Source organism: Callorhinus ursinus, unplaced genomic scaffold (genome assembly GCF_003265705.2).
Source record: "Callorhinus ursinus isolate GAN/ISIS: 27379988/994484 unplaced genomic scaffold, GSC_fseal_2.0 scaffold24, whole genome shotgun sequence".
Taxonomy (NCBI): domain Eukaryota; kingdom Metazoa; phylum Chordata; class Mammalia; order Carnivora; family Otariidae; genus Callorhinus; species Callorhinus ursinus.
In genome coordinates, this window is record NW_027397086.1 from 4,274,431 (window position 1) to 4,296,636 (window position 22,206).

At 57.2% G+C, this 22,206-nt stretch overlaps 3 protein-coding genes across 8 annotated transcripts in view; 1 reads left to right on the forward strand and 2 right to left on the reverse strand.

Moving 5' to 3' along the window:
- The window catches only part of TTC16 (tetratricopeptide repeat domain 16), a 12,934-nt gene extending 895 nt beyond the window's left edge, over nt 1-12,039 (reverse strand). Inside the window, exons 1-14 of one of the 3 annotated variants that reach the window (XM_025888091.2) lie at nt 11,715-12,039; nt 10,765-10,937; nt 10,341-10,431; nt 10,036-10,179; nt 9,140-9,240; nt 8,919-9,048; nt 6,844-7,058; nt 5,956-6,200; nt 5,463-5,604; nt 3,401-3,566; nt 2,719-2,865; nt 2,400-2,558; nt 836-923; nt 146-458 (exon numbers count right to left, since the gene is read on the reverse strand). In XM_025888091.2, the coding sequence (XP_025743876.1) occupies nt 146-458; nt 836-923; nt 2,400-2,558; nt 2,719-2,865; nt 3,401-3,566; nt 5,463-5,604; nt 5,956-6,200; nt 6,844-7,058; nt 8,919-9,048; nt 9,140-9,240; nt 10,036-10,179; nt 10,341-10,431; nt 10,765-10,937; nt 11,715-11,732 (2,132 nt within the window). In that variant the 5' untranslated portion in view covers nt 11,733-12,039. Of the gene's footprint in view, nt 459-835; nt 924-2,399; nt 2,559-2,718; nt 2,866-3,400; nt 3,567-5,462; nt 5,605-5,955; nt 6,201-6,843; nt 7,059-8,918; nt 9,049-9,139; nt 9,241-10,035; nt 10,180-10,340; nt 10,432-10,764; nt 10,938-11,714 lie in introns of all 3 variants that reach the window. The other 2 variants (XM_073905716.1, XM_073905715.1) reach the window with 2 other exon arrangements.
- Nucleotides 12,040-12,078: 39 nt separating this feature from the next.
- PTRH1 (peptidyl-tRNA hydrolase 1 homolog) lies at nt 12,079-13,998 on the forward strand. Of its 4 annotated transcripts, none has more exons than XM_073905721.1 (5): nt 12,079-12,312; nt 12,644-12,884; nt 13,144-13,243; nt 13,422-13,467; nt 13,659-13,998. In XM_073905721.1, the coding sequence occupies exons 1-5, from the start codon at nt 12,217-12,219 to the stop codon at nt 13,770-13,772; spliced, it is 597 nt and encodes a 198-aa protein (XP_073761822.1). In that variant the 5' UTR covers nt 12,079-12,216; the 3' UTR covers nt 13,773-13,998. The 4 variants fall into 4 exon arrangements, with proteins under 4 accessions (XP_073761822.1, XP_025743884.1, XP_025743885.1 ...); XM_025888099.2 differs by having other exon boundaries at nt 12,665-12,884; XM_025888097.2 differs by having other exon boundaries at nt 12,098-12,312; nt 12,665-12,884; nt 13,566-13,998.
- Nucleotides 13,877-20,067, reverse strand: CFAP157 (cilia and flagella associated protein 157). The gene is made up of 9 exons (XM_025888094.2): nt 19,883-20,067; nt 17,700-17,971; nt 16,826-16,979; nt 16,122-16,389; nt 15,587-15,717; nt 15,196-15,346; nt 14,669-14,835; nt 14,313-14,499; nt 13,877-14,012 (listed from the first exon to the last, which is right to left on the reverse strand). The coding sequence occupies exons 1-9, from the start codon at nt 20,050-20,052 to the stop codon at nt 13,941-13,943; spliced, it is 1,572 nt and encodes a 523-aa protein (XP_025743879.2). The 5' UTR covers nt 20,053-20,067; the 3' UTR covers nt 13,877-13,940.
- Between the last annotated feature and the right edge of the window lie 2,139 nt (nt 20,068-22,206).

The following is a 22,206-nucleotide window of genomic DNA, read 5'->3' on the forward strand; positions in this document are numbered from 1 at the left end:
GCCCTGGGTGGCCTTAGTCCTGCTGGGGCTCTGGCTCTGGCCCTGGGCGTCCTCCATCTTGCTGGGCCTCTGGCTCTGGCCCTGGATGGCCTTAGTCCTGCTGGGGCTCTGGCTCTGGCCCTCGTCAGCCTCCATTTTGCTGGGCCTCTGGCTGTGGCCCTGGGTGGCCTTGGTCCTGCTGGGCCTCCGCCTCTGGCCCTGGGCAGCCTCCACCTTGCTGGGCCTCCGGCTCTGGCCTTGGGCGGCTTTTGTCTTGCTGGGGCTCTGGCTGTGGCCCTGCGTGGCCTTGGTTTTGCTGGGGCTGTGGCTCAAGCTTAGGTCTTCTCTGTTCTCCAGCAGGTCTGAGGATAGAGTCTTCAGCAGTGAGGAGTTGGAGGATGTCACAGCAGTGGCTGAGGTGCTCTTGTATTCCTGGCAGATAGTGGACGTCTCTGTCTCTGAGATGGACATGGTCCTGACTGGGAAGGATGAGCCAAGAGCATCTGTTAGGCTGCCCTGCCCAGACAGCTCCAGGAAAAGGAGGTGTAGGCCTCACCCTTGCCTCTATTCCAGAGGCCTTGCATGGCCAAGGGGAAGGTCTGCCAGATGACGCCAGCCCAGCGCTCCTTGGCAACCCGAGCCCTGCAGGTGGGCCAGGGCTGTGGGATAAATGGGAGACACTGAGGGCTCACCATGCCCCATTCAAAGTGAGGATTCTTCCTCCTGTTCTATAATCACAGAACTATAAGTAGCAGAGCCCAAATGCACACGCAGGCCAAGGAGTCTCTGACCCCTGACCTTTGCCTACTCTGCTGCTTTGGCTTACTCAGGCCTAGCGAGAGCACTGGGGACTTACAGCCGAAGACGGAGCCTGAAGAGGTCTGGTCGAGGTAGCTGTTGGACAGGGACCTCATCCTGCTGGGTGCAGGCTCCCACTGCTCCTCCTAGGGCAGAAGACAAGCGGGGCCGTTGTAGGCCATGGGAGGCCCTGGGCCAGCGGCTCAGAGCTCCTCAGGGGGCCCAGCTGGGGCTGGGTGGCACGAGAGGTGAAGACTGGACAGGAAGGGGAGCGGTCAGATTCGACCGGCAGGGCACTGTGAGAAATTTCGGTAGTGTTCAAGAGGCTGCTTGGGCCTCAGGTCTGCCGTCTGCAAAATGCAAATTAGTTTCAATGTGGGACAGTCCTCTGTAAACTGTAAAGCGCTGTACCCTGGGGAATGGCTAGTGAAGAACTGAGCTTTTTATGCTTACCATTCTATCCCATTTCACCCTCCCACATATCTGGGAGGGAGCTACCGTTTTTACCATTTCACGGACCAGAAACCAAGTCTCCAGGAGCCTAAGCAGCCTGCCCTTGACACTCAGCTAAGAAGCAGAGGAGCAGAGTTTGAATCCAGGCCTGTGGGACTCCACAGCCGGGCTCTTGGCTGCTGGCCGCCTCAGGCCCACTCACCCCTGCGGGCAGTGGTGGGTGTGTGGAAGCGGGGAGGGGGCAGGCAGAGTCCCAGCAACCAGCAGGCGCCGGCTCCACATCTCCCCGAGGGAGGGAGCTCACAATGACCTCGGGGCGGGGGGGACACAAAGTTTTGTATTTTTGTGTTCCAGTGTGAGCTAGAGAACTGGAGTGCTAGCCTTTCCCATTTACAGCAAGGGATGTTGGTCTTCCATCTACTTCATTTTCATAAAGTTTCCTTCGAACACAAAGGTACTTGCTGTCCATCAGCAGTTGAGTGGGCAGATTGTGGGACTTTCACAGGATGGAATTCTCAACCAGCGATGAGAACAAGCAGTCAACTTAGATGCATCTCACAAACATGCTTAGCGAAGGGAGTCCCGAGACAAGCGGGCACACTGTACTTGTCCACTGATGTGAAGAAACATGCACGTTCAGTTGTGATGTTAGGGATCAGGACAGCCTTGGGGGTGCACTGGGCTAAGGGAGGGGCCTAGCAGGGGGCAGGAAGCGGCTTCCGGGGAGCTGGGAGTGTGTTCTTTCGATAGGTAATGGCGTCATGGGTGTACTTGGTTTGTGAAAATTCACCAGCTCACTCACTATTGAACGGTGTGCTTTTCTAGATTTATGTGACATTCAATAAAAAGTTCTTAGAGACGGATTTAAGGATTAAGAAAATCCTGGCACAAATGGCCAGTGCACACAGAATTTATGAAGGTGAGTGTGGCAAGGTGTGGGGAGGCCTCTCTGTGAGGAGTCCACACCCTCTTGCCGTTCCTCAAGGGTACTCCTTATTGGTACCATCTCCATCTCACAGCAGAAGGACCCCAGCCCAAGTCACACAGAGTGGTGGCAGAACCAGGCCTGGATGCCATCCTCTAGCCAGTCTGCCTCCCTCCGCCCTGGCTCTGGCTACGCTCCACCCCAGACCTCAAGGGCTGTAGGCCCCAGCATGTGGTCCACTCACCTCTTCCTCCTCGTGGAGGGCCTCAGCTTCGTTTACAACTGCTGGCTCTCCCGTCAGGGTCTGGGGAGTGGCCTGGAGCTCTTCAGAGGTCCCCAACAAAGGCTTCCACCAGAACTGCAGGGCCCGCGCCTTCTGGCGCTCTTGTTCCCGCTGTCTGAGCTGCCTGCCAAGCCATGGCCCCAGAGTGCTGGGTAAGCCCCCCTGACTCAGCCCACCATCCCCAGGGTCCTGAGAGTGGCCTGAGGAGGCAGCAGGAACAGGAGGAGCCTTGATGCCCAGCCATTTCCCACTCCTGGTCCGCGGCCCCCACTTGAGGAACTTGCCCCACAATGCCTCGAGGGATGCCAGCCTGCAGGCTGCTCTCCAACACCCGATTCAACTGCAGCCTGGCCAGGTGGGCCACCTGGCTGCAGAGCACCTCCTCCACCGACATGCCCGGGAAGAGGCTGGCCATCAGTGGGAGCACCTGCCAGGAAAGAGCCAGGTGTGGGCCAGGGCAGGGGGCAGATGGTGTGGTGCTGCCCTGCCCTCGCAGAGCCCTTCTCAGGGCTGACGCGGGAAGGGTTTACCAGTTCCTGATTTTACAGGGCCAGACCTCCTTGCCCCAGAACTGGGAGGAGCCCGCGAGGAGGCCCACCAGGAGGGGGCGTCCTGACTAGGCCAGCCGTGGGTGTCTGAGCCCGCTCCTGCGGGTCTGACAGCTAAGCATGTGCCCTGGGGCAAGGGTACTGACTTCTCTGAGCCCTGCCCTCCTCACCTGCAAATTGGGGGGGTGGGGGTGAGGGGATAACGTTAGCAGTCCCGTGGGGTGCTGAAGAGGGGTAAGCAGAGCAATGCCAGCTGAAGTGGCTGGAACGGTACCTGGCACGGTGTAAGTGCTTGGCATCGGCAGCTGTTAGTTTTGCTAGGGAACCAGACTTCTTTTAGGAACAGGGAGTATCTTTAGGCAATCACAAGTATTGACTCTGGAGCCTGCCCCCCCTGGCCCAGCAGGAACCTACCTTGGGTTGCTTGGGGCTGAGGAGCAGGACAGTGGCAACATCCAGGCGGGCCCCCAAAATGTTCTGTAGGAGCTGCCGGCTCCTGGCACGATGCAGATAGTACTGGGCCTTCTGGGGGTTGTGCTGGATGGCCATTGAGAAGTGGCTGTCTGCCTTATGGAATTGCCTGCGGGACACAGTGGGCCACAGGCTGTTGTGCGCTGGGCCCCAGGCAGGGACATGGTGGCTCCTGGGCCCCACTGGGGAGTATGGGATAAATCAGGCTGGTCTCTGCTCCCCGACCTCCACCATGCCCCTCTGCTCTTCTTCTGCCAGCTACACTTTTTTTTTTTTAAGATTTTATTTTATTTATTTGACAGAGCTCAAGAGAGGGAACACAAGCAGGGGGAGTGGGAGAGGGAGAAGCAGGCTTCCCGCAGAGCAGGGAGCCCGATGCGGGGCTCGATCCCAGGACCCTGGGATCATGACCTGAGCCGAAGGCAGACACTTAACAACTGAGCCACCCAGGTGCCCCTGCCAGCTACACTCTTAACGGCCCCAACACTTGTGCTAGTACAAGACCCCAGTGTAAGTGAATGTTTTTAATGTCCTGCAGTAAGGAGGGCCTTTTGAGAATCTCACAAACCAAGCAGCTAAAAATGAGAAAATTAATTTGACTATGATTAAATCCCAAGTTACTGAGTAGCAAAACCACCACAAAGGAAAGCAATAAATAGGGGAAATATATTTTCCCATAGAAGGCAGACAATAAACTAAGTTTCCTAGCCTACAAAGAACTCCTGTAACAACAACAACAAAAAGTTTTAATGAGCATTTATTATTTTTTTAAAAATCTTATTTATTTAAGTAGGCTCTAAGCCCAATGTGGGGCTTGAACTCATGACCCCAAGATCAAGAGCTGCATGCTCTACTGACTGAGCCAGCCAAGCACCCCTTCATGAGCAATTTAACAGCAAAACGGGCAAAAGGTTTGGGCCAGCCATAATGACCAGCAAACATGAAAAAGATGCTGGGCCGTGCTAGCAATTTAAACATGCAACATAAATCAACTGAGAGAGAGCATTTTTTTGCCTACTAGATTTGCAGAGTTGAAAACAGTCTTAACACCCTGCACTATGGAGGTTTGGGCAAACCAAGACTCTCCTTTCCTGGAGGAAGTTGACAGTGGCTCACTGTTTGTGGAGAACAACTGGATATTATTATGTTTTAAAACGTTAAATGTTCACACTGTTTAACAACAGTTTAGCTCCCAGCAATCTAATTATGGCATTACTAGTATAATGCATGAAAATGTACGTCCTGCATGCTCATTACGTTATAATAAAAAACAGAAAACAGCCCAATTAGTCATCAGTAGAGGGTTGTCTAAAGAAATGAGTTGTGGTCCTTCCACAGAATGGAATACTATTCAAATAATAAGAGAGAATGAGGTAGTCCTATATATATAATGACATTGGAAGTTAAAAAGCAAGTCAAAAAACAGTTTAGCATGAGTAACTTTTGTAAACTGATAATAATTGTCAATATACGTATAGGAAACAATCTGGAGGGACCTTTACCAAACCTATGGGGGGGTTGGTGTTGGGAGACATATTAGAAGGAACGTTCAGGTTCTGAATTATGCATCATTACCAAACACGTCAGTTTTTTATAGAAAGCACAATTACCATAACAATATTCAGAAAAAAGTGAAGAATTTCTCCCGAAAACTTGAAAACTAAAATCGTTATTTAGGAGCCATACCTGGGGGAGCAGAGGATCTTTTTTTTTTTTAAAGATTTTATTTATTTATTCGAGAGAGAGAGAATGAGAGACAGAGAGCACGAGACGGAGGAGGGTCAGAGGGAGAAGCAGGCTCCCCGCGGAGCAGGGAGCCCGCTGCGGGACTCGATCCCGGGACTCCAGGACCGTGACCCGAGCCGAAGGCAGTCGCCCAACCGACTGAGCCACCCCGGCACCCCGAGCAGAGGATCTTGATCCAGGGGTCCCAGCAGGCGGCTCCATGCCAGCACCCCCAGCACCACCCCACCCCGCACCCCCGCGAGCCGCCCATAGCCCGCACCTGCTCCTCTGCTCGCAGAAGCCCATCCTCTCCTGCAGTAGGCCCATGCGCAGGTTGGCGCCCTCGTCCTGCGGGCTCAGCGCCAGTGCCTGCTGGTAGTCCGCCTCCGCAAAAGTCAGGTTGCCCAGCTGGAAGAAGCAATCTAGGGCCCGGGGGATGGACGCAGGGGCTGAGCAGGCCCCCAGCCCCAGTGCCCAGGAGCCCCAGCCCAGCCTGCTTCACCCTCTGGGGGATCCTGAGACCGGTGGCGGTGAACTCCCAAACTCCCACTCCCGTGAGTGGTAGAGGGTGCCTGCCAAGGTTTTCCGTGCCTCAGACACTTTTCCCCAGCCGCCTGATTCTGAGCATTTTGAAGAGACTGTAGCCAGTTTGTCTAAGGCAACACTTTGCAGAGTGTGTCCCCAGGACCCTGAGGCTCTTTCCCTCCTCCCTCCCTCCCTCCCTCAAGGGCCCAGCCGAGGCCTTAGAGGGGCAAGGGGCAGCCCCCACTCACCGCCCCGGTTGATGTAGAGGCCCTTCTCCTGCTGCTCGTCCTTGAGGGCCTTGTTGAGCAGCAGCACGCCCTCCTGGTAGGCACCCTGCAGGTAGCAGTGCACGGCGAAGTCATTGTAGGTCAGCAGCAGCTGCCGCTGAGCCTGCCGCACCATGCCTTCCTGGCTCTCACTCATCATGTCCAGCGCCTTCAGGAGGTCCTCCACAGCGGCATCAAACTCCTGGAGCCGGCGGTACATGGTGCCCCTATGGGGGAGGGACATGAAGGCCAAGGCACCCCCACCCACTGAGGCGGCCGGCCAGGACGCTGGCCACTCTGGGCCTTCTGACCTGGGCTGGTGGCGTGAGGGCCCTCTCTTCACATGCTGGTTTGGGTGTGGGGCTGGCTCTGGATTGCTACCCGGATAGCCTGCTGGTCATGGGTAGTTTTGCTTTACCCAGAAATAGCTTCCATCTTTCTTTTTAGGAAGTAGGTGCGTGCACGCCAACCTCTATGCTAAGGCCTTTTTGTACCTGGGACAGATGTTTCACCCCACTGTTTATATGAGAAAACCTAGACTCAGGAAAGGTACATGGCCCCAAATCATGTAGTAAGTCCTGGGCGAGGGGTAGATTCAAACCCAAGCCTCGGCCACTGAGCTGGGCTGAGCCTCCCTGTGTGAATGCTCAGCAGGCTTGGGGGTCCAGGATTCCCAGGTGAACTAAAGTGGCTGCCTGCCCGTCCTCCAAGGGCAATAGCAGCTAAGACCTCTCCCTAGCTTTGACCCTAATGGGGAGTAGGGAAAGATTATTAGAGGCTACTTGGGGAAACTGAAGCCTGGGGAGGATCAAGTCCTCTTCTGAGACCATACAGCAGGACCCAAGATGGGTACCCCCCCACACACAGTACCGGAAGAGGAAGAGGCTAGGGTCTAGAGGGTTGTTCTCGATGGCACAGTTGATGTGCTGCAGAGCATGCTGCAGCTTGCCCTGCACAGCTAGGATCCCAGCATCCTGACGCGCCTTCTGGGCTTGGTCCACCATCATCTGGAGCAGCACCTTGGCCTGTGGGTGCTTGGGATCCAACAGCAAGGCGCTGTGCAGGTCTCGATAGCAGAGGCTGGGCTACGGAGGGCCAAGGATGGCATCAGGGCGGTAGGCTAAGCAGAGCTCTGCCCTCTCCCATGGAGAGGCACACCTCCAGATCATGTCACCCACCCTTGATGTCCCTGCATTGCTGTGCCACTTTTTTTGCCTCATGAAAGCAGCAGGGAGCATTATGAGAAAATCCCATCCCAGGCCCCATCCCTGCTGGTCCCTTTCCAGATGTGACCTCAGGAGAGCCAGGTCAGCCTGGGTGCTTTCTGCTGTGGAATGGTGTTGCAGATGCCTCCTCCGTGTAGGACCTCCAAGCTCACTCAAGGTGGGGGGAGGGTGTGTCCTCCTGACCATGACTGTCACATCCTCCCAATCCTCCCATGCATAGGTCCTCCCCAACTCCCCCGACCTTTAAGCCCAAGACAACTCTGACAACAGATGCAGGCCTGGGCCTGAGCAGAAAACATCCCCAGGCAAATACCTTCCACTGAGTGAACAAGTCTGTCAGTCAGTCAACAAAGAGTTTTAGCAAGCATCCTGTGTCCTGTAGGGTAATGGGTTGGACGGTGAGCAGGGCAAACAGTGTGGACACCAGTTGTGAGTGGAAGTCAGGAGGGGGAAGATGGCAGAGGCTTGGGACAGGGCTTTGGAGTAGGTGGGCTTGGGTTCAAGGGCAGCACCACAGAGAACTGGCTGTGTGACCTTGGGCAAGTCACCCAGGCCCTCTGGACCCATTTCCTCATATGTGAAAAGAGGACAATGGGTTGTATCTACTCAAATGATTACCTCAAGTCGGAAAGACAAGCATGAGTCAAGTGCTTAGAACGTGCCTATGCATTACAGGGGCTGAGGTGGCAGGAGGGGCCAAACTCCCACAGTCAACAGTTACCAATAATTACTAGTCTCCTGCCTTGGAAGGAAACTCTTACTGACTCACTGCGAGGGGGGCGGGGGGGGGGGGCCCAGAAGCCCAGCCCCCAGCATAGGGAGGCTCAGGTTTCCAGCTACCCCCAGGATGCGCCACCTGGTGACTGAGGCGAGCCCACCCACCTGAGTTTTCCCCTGAGTTTCCCAGCTCCCATGCACCAGGCCAAGCCTGAACACCAGGCATTGTTCCGGATCCCTCCCTTTCCCTCATGGCCTCCCCCATCCGTCTCTGCTCCTGACTTCCAAAGGACTGTGGGACCGGCCCCTTTCCGAACACCCTCACGACCGTCCTCGCCTCCCCCCTCCTCTCTGGCTGGACGGCACCCAGGGTCCCGGCCTCCAGACTTGCCCCCCCAGCCCAGACTCCCCCTGGCAGCCACAGGATCTTTCTAAAGCCCACTGCCCCAGAGAGCAACCCTTTGGAGGCTCCTGCTGCCCCCAGGAATAAGTCAGGGGCCTCCTCGGTTCACAAAACCCTACCTGATGCCCTCTCATACCTGCAGTCCCTCCTCTCTTGTGACCCCAAGTCTCGCTTGTACCCACGCTGTTCCCTGTACTTTCTGGCTCCAAGCCCGGACAGTGAGGCAAATAAGGAGAGACAGGAAAGGAGGAGGAAGGGCCACCTTATCTAACGGGTCCTTGGGTGGCCCCTCACTGTGCCGCTTCCTGCACTTGTGAAATCATCCTCTGTGCAATTGTCTGCTCAAGGACATCTCTCTTGGGCTCTAACTCCCCTGGGGGTGGGGATGGCACAGGTTTCTCATCTTGTGGCTTCTGGGGGCCGACACAAGCCTGGCACAGAGCTAGAGCTGAGTGACAGCAGGACAACTATGCCAAGTAGCCAACAAAGGTCCCCACTACATGGGCGGCCTAATGGCCTTCCTTAATCTCAGAGTATGCTGGGGGCACCCACAGAGAGGAAGGGCCACCCCACCCCACCCCCCGCCCTCCCCGCTCTACCTTCCGGAAGAAGTTGTAGAGCCTGGCCCGGAGGATGAAGACATCGGCATTGGTCGTGCCAAGCTTCACCTCCTTGGTGACAAGCGAGAGGCAGTCCTGATGCTGTTCGAGGGCCAGGAGACAGGCCATGCTGAGGAGAGAGGGCAAAGATGCTCTGTTTGCAGGGCGGGAGGGACAGGAAGGGGCTGCAGGGAGAACACGGCCACACGCCGGGCACTCACCATCGGTAACGGAAGCTGGCTTTCTCAGGCTGGAGCGCAGAGGCTTGCAAGAAGACTCTCAGGGCTTCTGGGAAGGCACGTTGCTCAAACAGGCACTGGCCCTGGGGACACAAGGGGCAGTCCCTTCTGCTTGTGACTCTGGCCCAGCAGCACCCACTAGCTACAGGGGGCACCCACTGGGGCAGGAGGGGAGAGAGACAAGAGCCAGGGATACAGCCCTTTAGATCTGGGAGAAACTTTAGGGGACAGAGACATAGAGATGGAGAGAAGGTGACAGAGATGGAGAGAGATACAGAGCGAGGGAGAGACAGCAGAGACAGAATTACACAGTTGGCAAGATGGCAATACAGAAACAGGAACAGAAACAGAAAACCTTGGACTTTGTTGTGTTTTGTAGTTTGGTAATTTTATTTTGAATTGTAAATGGGGGAATGCTATTACCTTTTTAGTGCTTAGAGCCTCTAGATGCTAGGTTTGTGTGGTCCAGGACAGCAGCCACTCGCTTCATGTGGCTATACAAATTTTAGTTAATTAAGTAAAATTTAAAAATCAGTTCCTCACTCACTATATTTCAAGGGCTCGGCAGTTCCATGTGGCTAATGGCTACCAGATAGGACGGTGCAGAGTAGACCACTATCATCGCTACAGAAAGTTCTACTGGGCAGTGCTGCAGAACTTTATCCAGCCCTGGTGGTAAACCATCTCTGGAGGTAGGAGAGGTCATGAGAGGTGCAGCAAGTACAGACTCAGATACGGGGACTAGAAGGTCCCTAGAGAGACAGAGCTGGTCCCAGGAGCAAGGAAGCCCCCCTCCCCCCCCCCCCAGCTGGAGGGAGAGCCAACTGGCTTGGGTGTGAGATGGCCACGGTGGGCGGGCCTGCAGCAGCCCAGGGCACCTGCAGGTAAAGGACCAAGGTAAGCCGCTCCAGGTACTTGGTGTTCTCTGGCTGGAAGGAGTAGGCCCTTCGCAGGTTCTGGGCAGCCGAGGAGAAGTCACAGAGTTGGATGTAGGCCTCGGCTCGTAAAGCGTAGAAGTCTACCTGAGGAAGAGGGCACCCAGGCTGCTGTCCCCTCTCCACCACCGTCTGCTGAGGCTTGATGCTCAAGGATCAGAAGGGACTTGGTGGCCCCGAGAGGAGGAGCCTGGCAGGCAGGACAGTGAGGGCAGAGTGTCAGCAACCACCTGCACCCACCCCCTCACCAGGTGGGAGTCCAGATGGAGGGCACGGGAAAACAAGAGGACAGCCATCTCCCAGTCCTCTCTCTCCAAGCACTGCAGGCCTTGGTGGTAGCTGTAGGGGCAGGGGGGCACAGGCAGAGGGGCTGGCCCCGACTTTGACCAACCCAGGGCATACAGCTGTGGCCGCGGGAGTGGGTTGGGAGGAGGGGGGACGTGGGTGGAGAGCCAGGGTGGGGCCGGTAGACAGAGACCCAGGGAGAGGAGCCTGGTATTCTTGGAGCTCATCCCGGCCAGCCGCCTTTCGTCTGCTGAGGCAGAAGAGCCCTCTTATACAGCTGAGGTCACTGAAGCCCAGAGAGGGAGGGTAAGTGACCCAAGGCTGTAGGGCACGCCACTCGCCGTGCAGGGTAGGAACCTGGGACCCTAGGACAAGGTAGTGACTCACTACTCCCTGACTTTGAGGGGCACTGTTAATCCCGTGACCTTCGGTTTTACATCATCCAAGTTCTGGAACACCTGGCTGCTCCCAAAGATGCGCTGTAGGGTTCCCTTTGGGACTGGAAACACCCATGGCTTTGGGATGGCCTTTGATGGAGCCGGGTCAAGCTCCAGAGCATCCTAGAACCAAGGGACAGCAAGCTGGGGCCGGCCTCAGAGAGGACCCCCGCCCCTCTTACACACTCTCCTCAGCTGTTTTACAGGACGGACGAGGGCTGGAAACGAGGCTGGCAGGAGGCACAATTTGGGTTCTGGTGGCAGTCCCAGTCCCATTCCCCTTAGGGATGTTCCAACTTCTCTCTCTTCCGTCCTGCCTCTCTCCCTCTGCCTCTCTCCCTCTCCTACGGTCAAGGTCAGGGGGCCAGAGTTCTTACACTCACACTGCACTCTGCTCGCCTTCCGGTCCCCCGTCAGCTCCACCTCCAGTTCCCAAACTCCCAAAACTCTAATGTCTCCAGCTCAGGCCCTACCTCAAGCTGCAGGCCCAGGAGGTCCCGCAGCCCCTTGCCTCTCCTGTGGAACCCTCATGCCCAGCAGGGCAAATTGAACACCTCACCTGGCTTCTGCCCCAGGCTTTCCCACCTTGGTGACTCCACCTTTTCAGCCAGTCACCTCTGTCCTATCAGTTCTCATGTTCTGTCTGTCCCACTTCCTAAAGATCTCTTAGATCCCTTCTCTTCTCTCATCCTCTCGTCTGGGCCAATGCCCCCTCTGCCCGGACGCCAGCTCCGGCCAACTCTCCGACCTCCCCAACCGCTCACACGTCTCAAGCCCTCGCTTCTCGGCACTGCGGCCAGGGCCTTTCCTGAATCGCACAACTTATCCTGCCTCTCCTGTACTTGAAACCTCTCCTGCGAACTCAGCCTCGGCCTCTTCTCTCCTGACCCTCTCCCGCACCTCTCTGGAGTTTGTCATGAATTCCCCTCCGAAGGGAGGACCTCTTGAGGTCCACTCCCACCGTTGCCAGGCACCATCTCCCGGACGCCCACAGGCTCCGCCCCCTCAGGCCACGCCTCCGGGATCCAAGGGTTGTCGGAGCCGAAAGGAGGTTAGCAAACTTATCAGCCGGGAAGGCCGAGGCTACGTCAGGGAGAGGACTTGCCAGGCTTCCGCAGCGTTGCAGAGGGCCACAGGAGCCAGAACAAGGCTCCCTCCTCCCAACCCGGAGGTCATATAAGGGCTCCGTGAGTTCACAATAAACTCCACACAAACACCGTGAGGCGGCGCCCCGGAACTAGCTGAGGCGCCAGTCAAGGCCACCGCCCCGCCACTTCCGCCCCTTAGAAGCCCCGCGGCCCGCGGCCCGCCCGGGATTGGACACTGGGGACAGTTGGCCACCGCGATTGGTCGAGGGCTGATAACGTCAAGGGGCGGGGCCGAGAACGAGAATAGGGGTAGCATGCCGCCGCTCGGCCGCCTGAGAGCGACGCTGTGGCTGAGTCGGGCCATGAGCCTGGGCGTTTTGGAACCCCGGCCCCCGGGGAAGCGGTGGCTGGTGAGTAGAGTGGGGGGCGGCGGCCTAGGGGCTCCTGGGCCCTGACTAGCTCCTGTTCTGCCATTGTCTCCGGACAACATTCCCCAAATTCCTTGCCTCGGTCTTCTTATCTAGAAAATGGGTCCAATATTCTGACGGACCCTAAACTTCTGGGAACTCTGCTCTGACCGCTCAGCTCGCGGGGCCCTCAGCCTTCTGGAGTCTCCGGGGTTTCTGGGCCCCCTTCTTCGCGCCCCTTCCCCACTCTACCCTGCCCTCCATTTTCCTTTCTCTGGCTTGGGCCCTAGGGGGCGCTGTGAGGTAGAGGGTGGCGAGAAATGCCGGGCCTCAGTTTCCCTGGTGCCGCCCGCAGGTGGCCGGCCTGGGGAACCCCGGACTGCCCGGCACGCGGCACAGCGTGGGCTTGGCGGTGCTGGGGCAGCTGGCGCAGCGGCTGGGTGTGGCGGACGGCTGGGCGCGCGACCGGCGCTGCGCCGCCGACCTCGCCCTGGCCGCGCTCGGGGACGCCCAGCTGGTCCTGCTTCGGCCGCGGCGCTCCATGAACGCCAACGGGCGCAGCGTGGCCCGGGCGGGTGAGTTGAGGGCTCCCGAGGAGGCCGGCCGGGAGGGCGCCGGGGCTAGAGAAGGGGTTCTGGGCGGCGGCAGATCTGTTCACCTCCAGGTGCCTGTTGAGCTCCGGTTGCGGCATATGGCCTTCGGTACTTGTAGGACTCTCAGCTTCTTTGTAAGTGAAATGGGGTTAATTGCGGTCCCTCCTCATGAGAGCTGTGAATCGGGACCACCCCCCTGGGCTGATGGGCAGTAACCAGGGCCACTGTTGTCTGTGCCCAGCGGAGCTGTTGGGGCTGACTGCTCAGGAGGTCTACCTGGTGCACGATGAACTGGACAAGCCCCTGGGGAAACTGTCTCTGAAGCTTGGGGGAAGCTCCAGGTGAGGCCCTAAGCAGGTCAGCGTGGGCTAGGGAGGAGCCTCCCAGTTGGAGTAGGGTACCAGTGCCCATCCCAGTCTCGGCAGGAAATAAGGGTGCTCTGACCCTGGCTGGGGCTGGGAGGGGTGAAGGGTGCCAATCCAGGGAAGCGCTAATTGCCCCTTTCATATCCCTTTGAAGGGGCCACAACGGAGTCCGTTCCTGCATTACCTTTCTCAACTCCGATGTGAGTCTGCCCCTCTGTCCTGCGCTGGGTCTGGTGGGCCAGCAAGGGGCCCCCGACACTCCTTATCAAAGCTCTCTGGGCCCCTCTGACCCCCACAGGCAATGCCGAGGCTGCGGGTGGGCATCGGGCGCCCGACACACCCTGACACGGTGCAGGCCCACGTGCTAGGCTGTTTCTCCACTGCTGAACAGGAGCTGCTGCCTCCATTGCTGGAGCGAGCTACCGACCTGCTCCTCGACCACATCCGTGAGCGAAGCCAGGGCCCCCCGTCAGGCCTTGTCATCTGTGGACACGTGCCTGCCTGACCACCATGCCCACGCACGCAGCCACATTCACAGAGGTGTCAGGACAACTTGTATCTACTTTTTATAGAACTCTTCTCTGGGCTGCCCCAAGCTGCCTGTGAATTAAAGAGGGGACTGTTGCCATGGTGGTCCACTTCTGGGAATGGGGATTGGTCTTCTCTCTGTGTCTTACTTGGAAAGTAGAGAAACTTCAGGAAGACTAAACTTTTTGAACCTTTTTGGAGAACCAGAGGTGTGGATCTGTAAGATTAAAGATGCGCCTTGAAGCTGAGGCCTCCTCAGGGGATTCCCACCCTTCCCCTGCCAGTGGAGGAGGGGCCAACAGGGTCCAGCAAGCCCCCTTCCCAGGCGATGTGTGGACATGCCTTAGCCCACTGAGGCCTTGCCACACTTTTCCTTGGCCCATTTTACAGATGGAGAAATGCAGGCTTAGCGAGCTAGGCACAGCCCCCAGGCCTTACAGCTGCAGTGTGGCAGAGCAGGATCTGTACCTCGGGTTGGCTGCTGTCTTGCCGTCCCTGGGGCCCCTCGCACTCTCACCTCAGGGTAGCTGTGCAGTTGGAAGGTTCCCACACGGGTGGTGTGTGAGAGCAGCCTGAGGTCCTCAGGGTTGGGTGGGATGTGGGCCCTTCGAGGCACCAGGCCCAGGTCCCCCGGCTGGTAGGGTGTGATGCTGGATAGCTGCTGGGGCAGAGACCCCATCCTGGGGGGCTGGGTGCTGGGCTGGCTGTGGAGACGGCGCTGGCATCACCACCTCCGTTTCATAGTTAAGGAGGCTGAGGGTCAGAGAGGCTTTGGGGAGCCAGGTTTCTGGTGGCCTAGGGTCAGCCGAGAAGAGCCCTTGGACAAGTTCCCACAGCTGCCTCCTCTGAAGTCATACAAGGTCACTCACTTACCTCTCCTTGGGTGGGCCATGGGGCTGGCTCTTACGACGGGGACACACAGCCAGCTGGGGGCTAAGGACCAGGGCCGAGCTGAGCATGGTCAGCAGCTGCTGCAGCATCTCCTTGAGCTGTAGCTGGAACACTACATCAAAGTCGCCACCCTCCTCATCGGATTGCATCTGCCGGTGGGGGTGGGCCCATGGGGATCAGGCCCAGAGTGGCCCCAACACCCACCTCTGGGAAACTCCAATCCCAGTGCCCGTTTTCTCCAAGTACACCCTGGCTGTGATGGGATACCCATTCTCCAGCTGGGAAGCCTGAGACATGAGGTCTTCCAGGGCCTCAGAGAGGGACTCTGGCAACTTTGAGACCTTCAAGGGATCTTTGGAGGGCTGGATCAGGAAAGGACAGACTTGCCAGGAGTCTCTCAGAGGAAAGGTGGGGTCTCTGGCCCTGGCCCAGCCCCTCCCGGTGTCTCCAAGCAGTGTCTGACATTGGCCCACTCCCCCGGCCCCTGACTTATACCCACTTCCTGTCACCTGTAGAATGTCCTGTAGGAAGAAGGTGGCTTGGGCCAGGGCTGTCTCCAGACCTGCCCGAACCTTCTGCTCTTCGGTCAGCTCCCGCTGTAGCCTTTGTGCCTTAGCCTGCTGCCTCTCCAGCTGCAGGTTCAGCTGGTCTCTTTGACTCCTGGACCCAGAACCGGGATGAGTCAGTCCCCCTCCCCATGCTAGGCGGTGTGTCTCTAGCCCACAGGGGCCCTCATCCAGCCCCAGGCTTTAGCCTCTTTGGCAGACAAAGCCTCAAGACCCCTAGAGAAAGGGGAAGCCACTGGCCTATGTCATGTCATGTGGCCCAAAAGAGAAGGGCTCAACCCCTCCCCCCGCCCCCGCTCTTGCCGCCACTGCTCGCCCCTCTGTGGGCCCCCACCTCAGTGCCTGGTGGTCATGCTGCAGCTGCCCGTGGCTCTGCTCCAGTTGGCTCAGCCGGAGGCACAGCCGCTCGGCCTCCGCCCTGCCCTGCTGCTGCTCGCGGCACTTCTCGGTCAGCATGAGGATGACCTGCGGGTGCAGGCAGGTGGCCATGCCCTGCGCCCACCGCGGGCACTCAGCCAGCCCCGCTCCCCCAGCTCCGGACTCAACCAGAGCTCACCCCGTTGTACAGAGAAGCCAGCCAAGGTCCTGGTGGCCCAGCACCGTGTCTGGTCAGAGCCCCCGGTTGCCCAGGGGTGGGTTCCACTTCAGTGAGTTATAGGGGCTTTAGACCAAATAAAGAAAAACCAGAGGTGCACCCAGCACCCAGGAGCCCCCACAAAGGGCTCTGTCCCCTCACTGCTGCCTCCCTCGTGACTTGGCTCCAGCCTGGGATCCGACCCTGCCAGGCTGTTTGCCCTGAAGCGGCACCCCTAGGGGTCCCTCCTGCTCTATGTGCCAGGTGCCCCGTGACGAGGGCTTGGCGGGCACACCTTATGGTGGCCTCTGCTATGCCTGGCCATGACCTTCTGGGTGTTCTCCAACAGATCTAGCTGTTTGCACAGCTTGTCCTGGGTGCCCTTGAGCTGCTCATTCTCCTGCAGCAGCTGCATGCCTTGCCGGGATATCTTCGACAGCTGCAGGGTGACCGTATTGTTCTCCATGATGGCGCGCTTTGTCGTGTCCCACATCTGGTTAGTGGCCACCTTGCGGAACTCGGTGGCCACCAAGTTCACACGCTGGATGATCTCCTTCCTCAGTCTAGTCAGTATGGGTGGGAAGGAAGGGGCATCAGGCAGAGTGGGCACAGGCACCGCCCTCCCATGTGGGGTTCCCCAGAGGGCTGAGGGCCACCACTATGCTCTATTTCCCAGGAGGAGCGGGGATTCAGGCAAGAAGCTTTTCACGGCAGACCCTTTGTACCTCTGGCATTTTGAACCATATCAATATGTATTATTGTTACCATTAAGTAAATAGAATTTTTAAGTCACAAAAAGTGGCAAAAGGAAGTCCCAAGGATTCAGTAAAGCTGGTGTAAGGGCTAGAGCTGGGAGCTTATCTCTTTTCTCCTACTCTCTACATATCACCAGCCAGGCTGGGGAGTCCCTGAGCTAATGCAACCCCCCCAATTAGAAGCGGAGGCTGTTGGAGGCTGGAGGACTGAACTGTGCTTCACCCCAGCACCCAAATTGCCCACCTGTCCTTGTCCAGCACGGACTTCTTCTCTAGGTTATACACGTAATCCTTGTATTCATTCTCCTGCTTCCGTAGCTGGTCCTCCAGCGACACGAACTTCTCTGTGAGCTCCTCTTTCTGCATCCGGAACTCTTCCAGAGCTGCCAGCTTCCCCCCTGCCCCACCGCAGGGCACAGCCTGGTGAGGGGCCACCTCGGGAGGGCAGGACCCCGGCAGGGCAGCAATGGCCTTGAACATGCGCCTCCCTCCCCACTTCCTCCACGTCCTCTTGCCCTCCCTATGCTTCCCAGTCCAGTGGGGCCAGACCTTTGTCCCTACAACATGCCATGCCCAGTCCTACCCACGTTCATGGTCTTCATCTGGAACACGCACCCCCCCCCCCGCCCCTTCCACTAATCTTACGAAGCCTCATTCAGTTTCTACCTCCTTGGGAAAACTCCTTCACTTCTGTTTTCTGGAAAGTGACAGTGACAACAGCCACTGAACTCGAACACCTTCTCTGGGCCAAGCACTAATGCTGTCCTTAAGCCTCAAAACAATGCTTGCCAGCTAGGTGACCTTGGGCAAGACACTTCATCTTCTTGAGGGGCTACCTCGTCTACAAACTGGGTGATAGTATTTCCTGCCCTGGGTGATGACTGGGACAATTAGAGAAAATAATGTGTGGGAAGAAGCAGCACATAGCTGCTGTTACCCAAGGTAGACGTATTATACCCATTTCCCAGATAAGAAAACTGAAGGTCAAAGAGAAGTGCTTGCCCAAGGCCAGAAAGTCAATGGCAGAGCTGGGATTAGAGCCCCAAGAGCAAGAGCATAGGGTTCCCTCTCCCGTGTGTGTGCCCCCAGATGCACCTGCCAGTGCCCACCCCCCTCACCAAGGATGATGTTCTCCGTGGTGAGCTGGTCCTTGGTCTCCTGGAACTCGTGGCGCACCTGGGCTAGCTGTGCCTCAAAGGCGTCCTTCTCCATCTCCTTGGCTAACTGCAGGCTTTGGAGCTGCTCATTGAGGTCCGTGATCTCATCCACGCGCTGGTTGAGCGTGCGCTTGAGGAAGGCCACGATCTCCTTCTTGTTGTTGGCCAGCTGCTCAAACTCCTGGCGGAACAGCTTCTCCTGAACGGCCAGCTCATCCCACTTCCGCTGGTACCTGGCGTGGGGGTGGGGCAGAGGTCCAGGGGAGTGGGCAAGCCAGGCCTCCACGCAGCTAGGCTTGTTCCCCTGGACCCTCCCATAAGGGGGCATTCGGGGTTCCTCACATGGGAATCCGGCCTCATCTCCCACTGTGTGCCCTGATCTGCACTCACGACCACAGCCAACACCTGTGCTCAGTGCTTTACATCCATTACCTCACCAGAATGTAAGCTCCATCAGACCAGAGCCTTTGGTATATTCACAGCTATGTCCCCAACACCTAGGATAGTGTCTGGTATATACTAGGTACATGGTGTGTGTATGTTGAATCCATGAGGGAGTGGGTACTGTGATAATTACACCCATTTTACAGATGAGGAAATGTAGGCTCAGAGAGATGAAGAAACTCCTAGTTAGTAAGTGGCGAAATCAGATTTTGAACCCCAGTCAGTCCGTCTGACGCCAAATTCGAGGCTCTTAACCACAATGTTTACTGCTGCGGTTGGCCAGCTCTGCACCCCGCCCCCCCCAACATGTCCATGCTTTGCAATCCCAAACCTTTGAACCTATCTTCCTTACCCTGGTTCACTGAGTGAATCCTGGTGAGCCTCCTCAGTGGAGCCTTCTTGGACCTGAGCCACATTTGTGACGCTCTTTTTGGTGCCCTCCTGTAAGTGGCCCCTTGTTCCAATGGGCAGTCAAGACCTGATGTCATTCTGTCTTCACTTGACAGACCCCTGACCTCCTCCACCTCTGTACTGGGGCCTGACAGAGGGGCTCAGCAAACAATAAGCACCTAATAACTGTCTTCCAAATGCATTATCCCCAAATACATTCCATCTGGTGTCTCAGCTTGAGGGAAACTTGTGAATTTTTAAGGGTATCATATAATTGATTTACTGGTTTCCAGTGGAATAATTTTTAGAAGTTCTTTGGAAAGATGTTTTACTTCATTATTTACTCAACCAACATCTTTTGAAGGGCTACTGCATACAAGGCATTGGGTGGTACAGAGCTGAATGACCTGCTTTGTGGAGTGAGGAAGCAGCTTGGTGTAGGGAGGTCAGAAGGGCCAGGGCTCCCATCCTGGCACCTCCTGGGAGAGACTTCCCTCCCTGAGGCTCAGTCCCTCCACCTGTACAATGGGGATGATGTCAGGATCTCTCATGGGACTGTTTCAAGGATGCAGTGAGTGCCAGCACAGGACCCACCTGGCGCATATGAAGGACTCAACATTGGCTGTGAGTATCTGCAACATCATCTGGGGAAGAACTGCTGCCTAGTGGTCACTAAAGGGGGTTGTCTTTTAAGGGTCACCATGAGACTAGGCTGGTGCATCATATCTGGGAGGAAACTAGCTTTAAAATAAGAAAAATGGGCAAGTGTGCTTGTCTCAGAAGTTAGAGACCCCTCCCACACACACTACCATCTTTCCACACAGTCACGGGGAGATGGGCCCAGCGTGGAAAAATACCTGGGCTTGGCAGGTGGGTAAGTCAGTGGGGCACGTAGCGCAGGGAATCAGCACAGGCACCGTGGGAGTGGGAGAGGTGGTGGAAGAAGGGACACAGGATCCACCCACCTGCCAGGGGGCTGCCATTTTCAATTCATCCCACTGACTGGACTCTGTCCTTTTATAAAGCACATAATCCCATGGGGCAGGAGTGAGGCAGGGGGGGTGGTATTTGCCTGGGGTAGGGTAGCCAGTTAGCGTTAGGACCCCAGGACTCTGGGAGCCGGGATAGGGTGGGGTCAAATTTTGAAGCCTCTCAATGTTACTTAGGAGAAAACAGGCTGGGGGTGGGGTCTAGACATCCCATGGGAAGCCAAATACAGGCCTAGGACCTCCTGAGTGAGCCTGCCCCTTGGTCAGCTATGAGCAGGGCTTCTGACCCAGCAGGACCAGCCTCCCTGACCCTCCACCCACCGGGCCAGCCTGTCCTCCAGGTCTCGGATCTGGATGTGGTAGAATTCTCGGATCTCCTCGCCTAAAGTTTCCATGGGCTTGTTGGCCGTGCTGGCATCCTTCTTGCCACCTTTCTTCTTCTTGACCTCGGGCTCCTTGGCCCCCTGGGTTGCCTTCTTTTTGGGAGCCATGGCTGGTGGCAACCACTGCTCCAGGGCCCCTTTAAGAAGCCAGGTGGTTGCTAAGGAAGTTGGTCCCATACATAGCAACAAACTGAGGGAGTGAGGCCCAGCTTAAAGGGATCCTGCCCTCTTCCTGGCCAGCCTGGGCACTAGCAACCGGCCTTCCCCTCCAAGGCCAAGCACCACAGACACCCTAGGCTGGGGTGTCCCAGGCCATGGCATCTCAAAAGATCGGGATGCCAGGCTCTTGGGGCACTTTTTTGGGTTCTGGGGAGACCTCGCCGTCCCCCAGGTGGAAATGTTACAATGGGTGAGCCCTAGAAACCACCACCCTGACAATCTGAGAAGGGGGACTTTCCCAGAGCCCCCCAGAACCAGAAGAAGCCAGTTCCCAGGCCAATGAGCCTCTCCCCTGAGCCCTCTGAGCCCAGCTTGTTAATTCTTTGGTGATATAGCTACAGAGCAAATCATTTTCTCACTTCACCCAAAGCATGGTGGGGAGGCAGTGTGCTAAGAGATGCTGTATATCAAAGGCTCCTAAGCTGGAGTGCCAGGACGTCCCTGTCCAGAGACGGGGTCCGTTTTCCACAAGGCTTGGTGGAAGTGCTCCATCTGCCCCATGCTGACCCAGGCAAACAAAGGCCCACTGTAGGCTTTGGCCTGGGATGGCAGCATCCTGGGGGGTGGGGGGGGGCGGGTAGGTGGTAGGTGTCCAGCTGGCAGATGCCTTGGCTTGCAGCTGTGAGCCCCACCTAGGCACCGGCCCCACCAGGATCCATCTCCCGTCCCTCGTCTCCAGCCAGCTATGCCTGTATACCTGCTGTCCATCCAGTACTTAGAAGAGCCCAGGCACTCCCTGGGACGGTGGCCAGGTGCTTTTCATCCCCATAGTCCTAGGGCTCAGCACGTAGCAAGAGATGGCTGCAGCTCTCCCCTGAAAGGCTGATGGCTGGACCAGGGGAAGCTCAGTATTACTTCAGCATCTGGGGTTGTGAACAGTGGGATCCTTGCGATGGATGCAGGGCAATAGGGAGGGGCCCAAAACACAGGCCTGTGGGTGTTTACTCTTGGCAGTGAGGCAGGTTAAAGCAGTGGTTAAGAGTGGGCTCAAGTTTAGCCAGTCTCTTCAATCCAGTGTGACCTTGGGCCAGCAGCCTGACCTCTCTGAGCTGTAAAATGGGGAGACCATGCTGTGGACTGAGTGTGAACCTTGTATGTAAAGTGCACAGTGCAGGGATACGGTCCAGGGGTGCAGGAAGTGCTTAGTACGTGGCAGCTAATGTTGCCATTAGCAGAGCAGGGAGGTGAGGCTCCAGCCTGTTCCGTGTTAGGCAGCCTCTGGGATTTCCAGCATCCTAGTAGCCTCAGACTGTGGCGGTCTGTTTTGCCTAGGGTATCTGTTCCCTGCAGCCCGAGGCAGCTCTGGGAGGGCAGAAACGACTGGCAGAGGGGAGAGGCCCTCACAATTGCACACAGGCATCAGCCTTTGCACAGACACAGCCGTGCAGGGAGCGCCGCCTGCCCGAACTGCAGACAGGGTGACAATAAGGCTTCAGAGAGAGACGCCTGGCCTAGTGCCTGAGACTCAGGGCCAGCACAGGGCTGCCCCCCAAGCCCAAGGCAATGTCCCCTACTCCTGCTGGATGCTGCTCCCTCCCCAACCCCCAGTGGGGGCAGGAGCCCAGCCCTGGCAAAGGATCACCACAGTGTCCCCCAGCTGCCCTTCTCCCTCCTTTACCTGAGGCCCATCTCAGGGGGGAGCTCTGAATCCCGAGCCTCATGGGAGAGCATGGCCAGCAGCCCCTCAGCGTGCCTGGAGCCCACAGAAAGGGTCAGCTCTGGGGCCTGTACTTTCTCCTTTGTTAGCACCTGGGGGGCAGGGCCAGGCTTATAAATGCAGCTGCAGTCCCACGGCAAGAGTGACCCGCTGGACTTCCAGGTGCTGGGGTGGGGAAGGAGAGAGCTGCAGGTCAGAGGATATCCCTTTCCGAGGTTTGCTTGAAGATCCTCTCCAAAGCTCTCCTATTCTAGGGCCAGAGGCCATCACCTACCCCGGGGACACCTTTTCATGGCCGTTTCGTGAACTGCCTTCTGTGTCCTGCTTCAGGGGTGGGTAGTGCTGAGCCTGGAGCTGCCGGACCACGAAGTCCAGCAGCTGGGAGT

Excerpts from the sequence above, each read along its gene's own strand:
- PTRH1 (XM_025888097.2), top strand. The coding sequence starts at position 12,217 with ATGCCGCCGCTCGGCCGCCTGAGAGCGACGCTGTGGCTGAGTCGGGCC. Across the intron at positions 13,244-13,421 it reads AAGCTTGGGGGAAGCTCCAG|GGGCCACAACGGAGTCCGTT; the intron begins GTGAGGCCCTAA and ends ATCCCTTTGAAG. Across the intron at positions 13,468-13,565 it reads TTACCTTTCTCAACTCCGAT|GCAATGCCGAGGCTGCGGGT; the intron begins GTGAGTCTGCCC and ends TGACCCCCACAG.
- CFAP157 (XM_025888094.2), bottom strand. The coding sequence starts at position 20,052 with ATGGCTCCCAAAAAGAAGGCAACCCAGGGGGCCAAGGAGCCCGAGGTC. Across the intron at positions 17,972-19,882 it reads CTGGAGGACAGGCTGGCCCG|GTACCAGCGGAAGTGGGATG; the intron begins GTGGGTGGAGGG and ends CCCCCACGCCAG. Across the intron at positions 14,013-14,312 it reads AACTGCACAGCTACCCTGAG|ATCCACACCTCTGGTTCTCC; the intron begins GTGAGAGTGCGA and ends TTAATCTTACAG.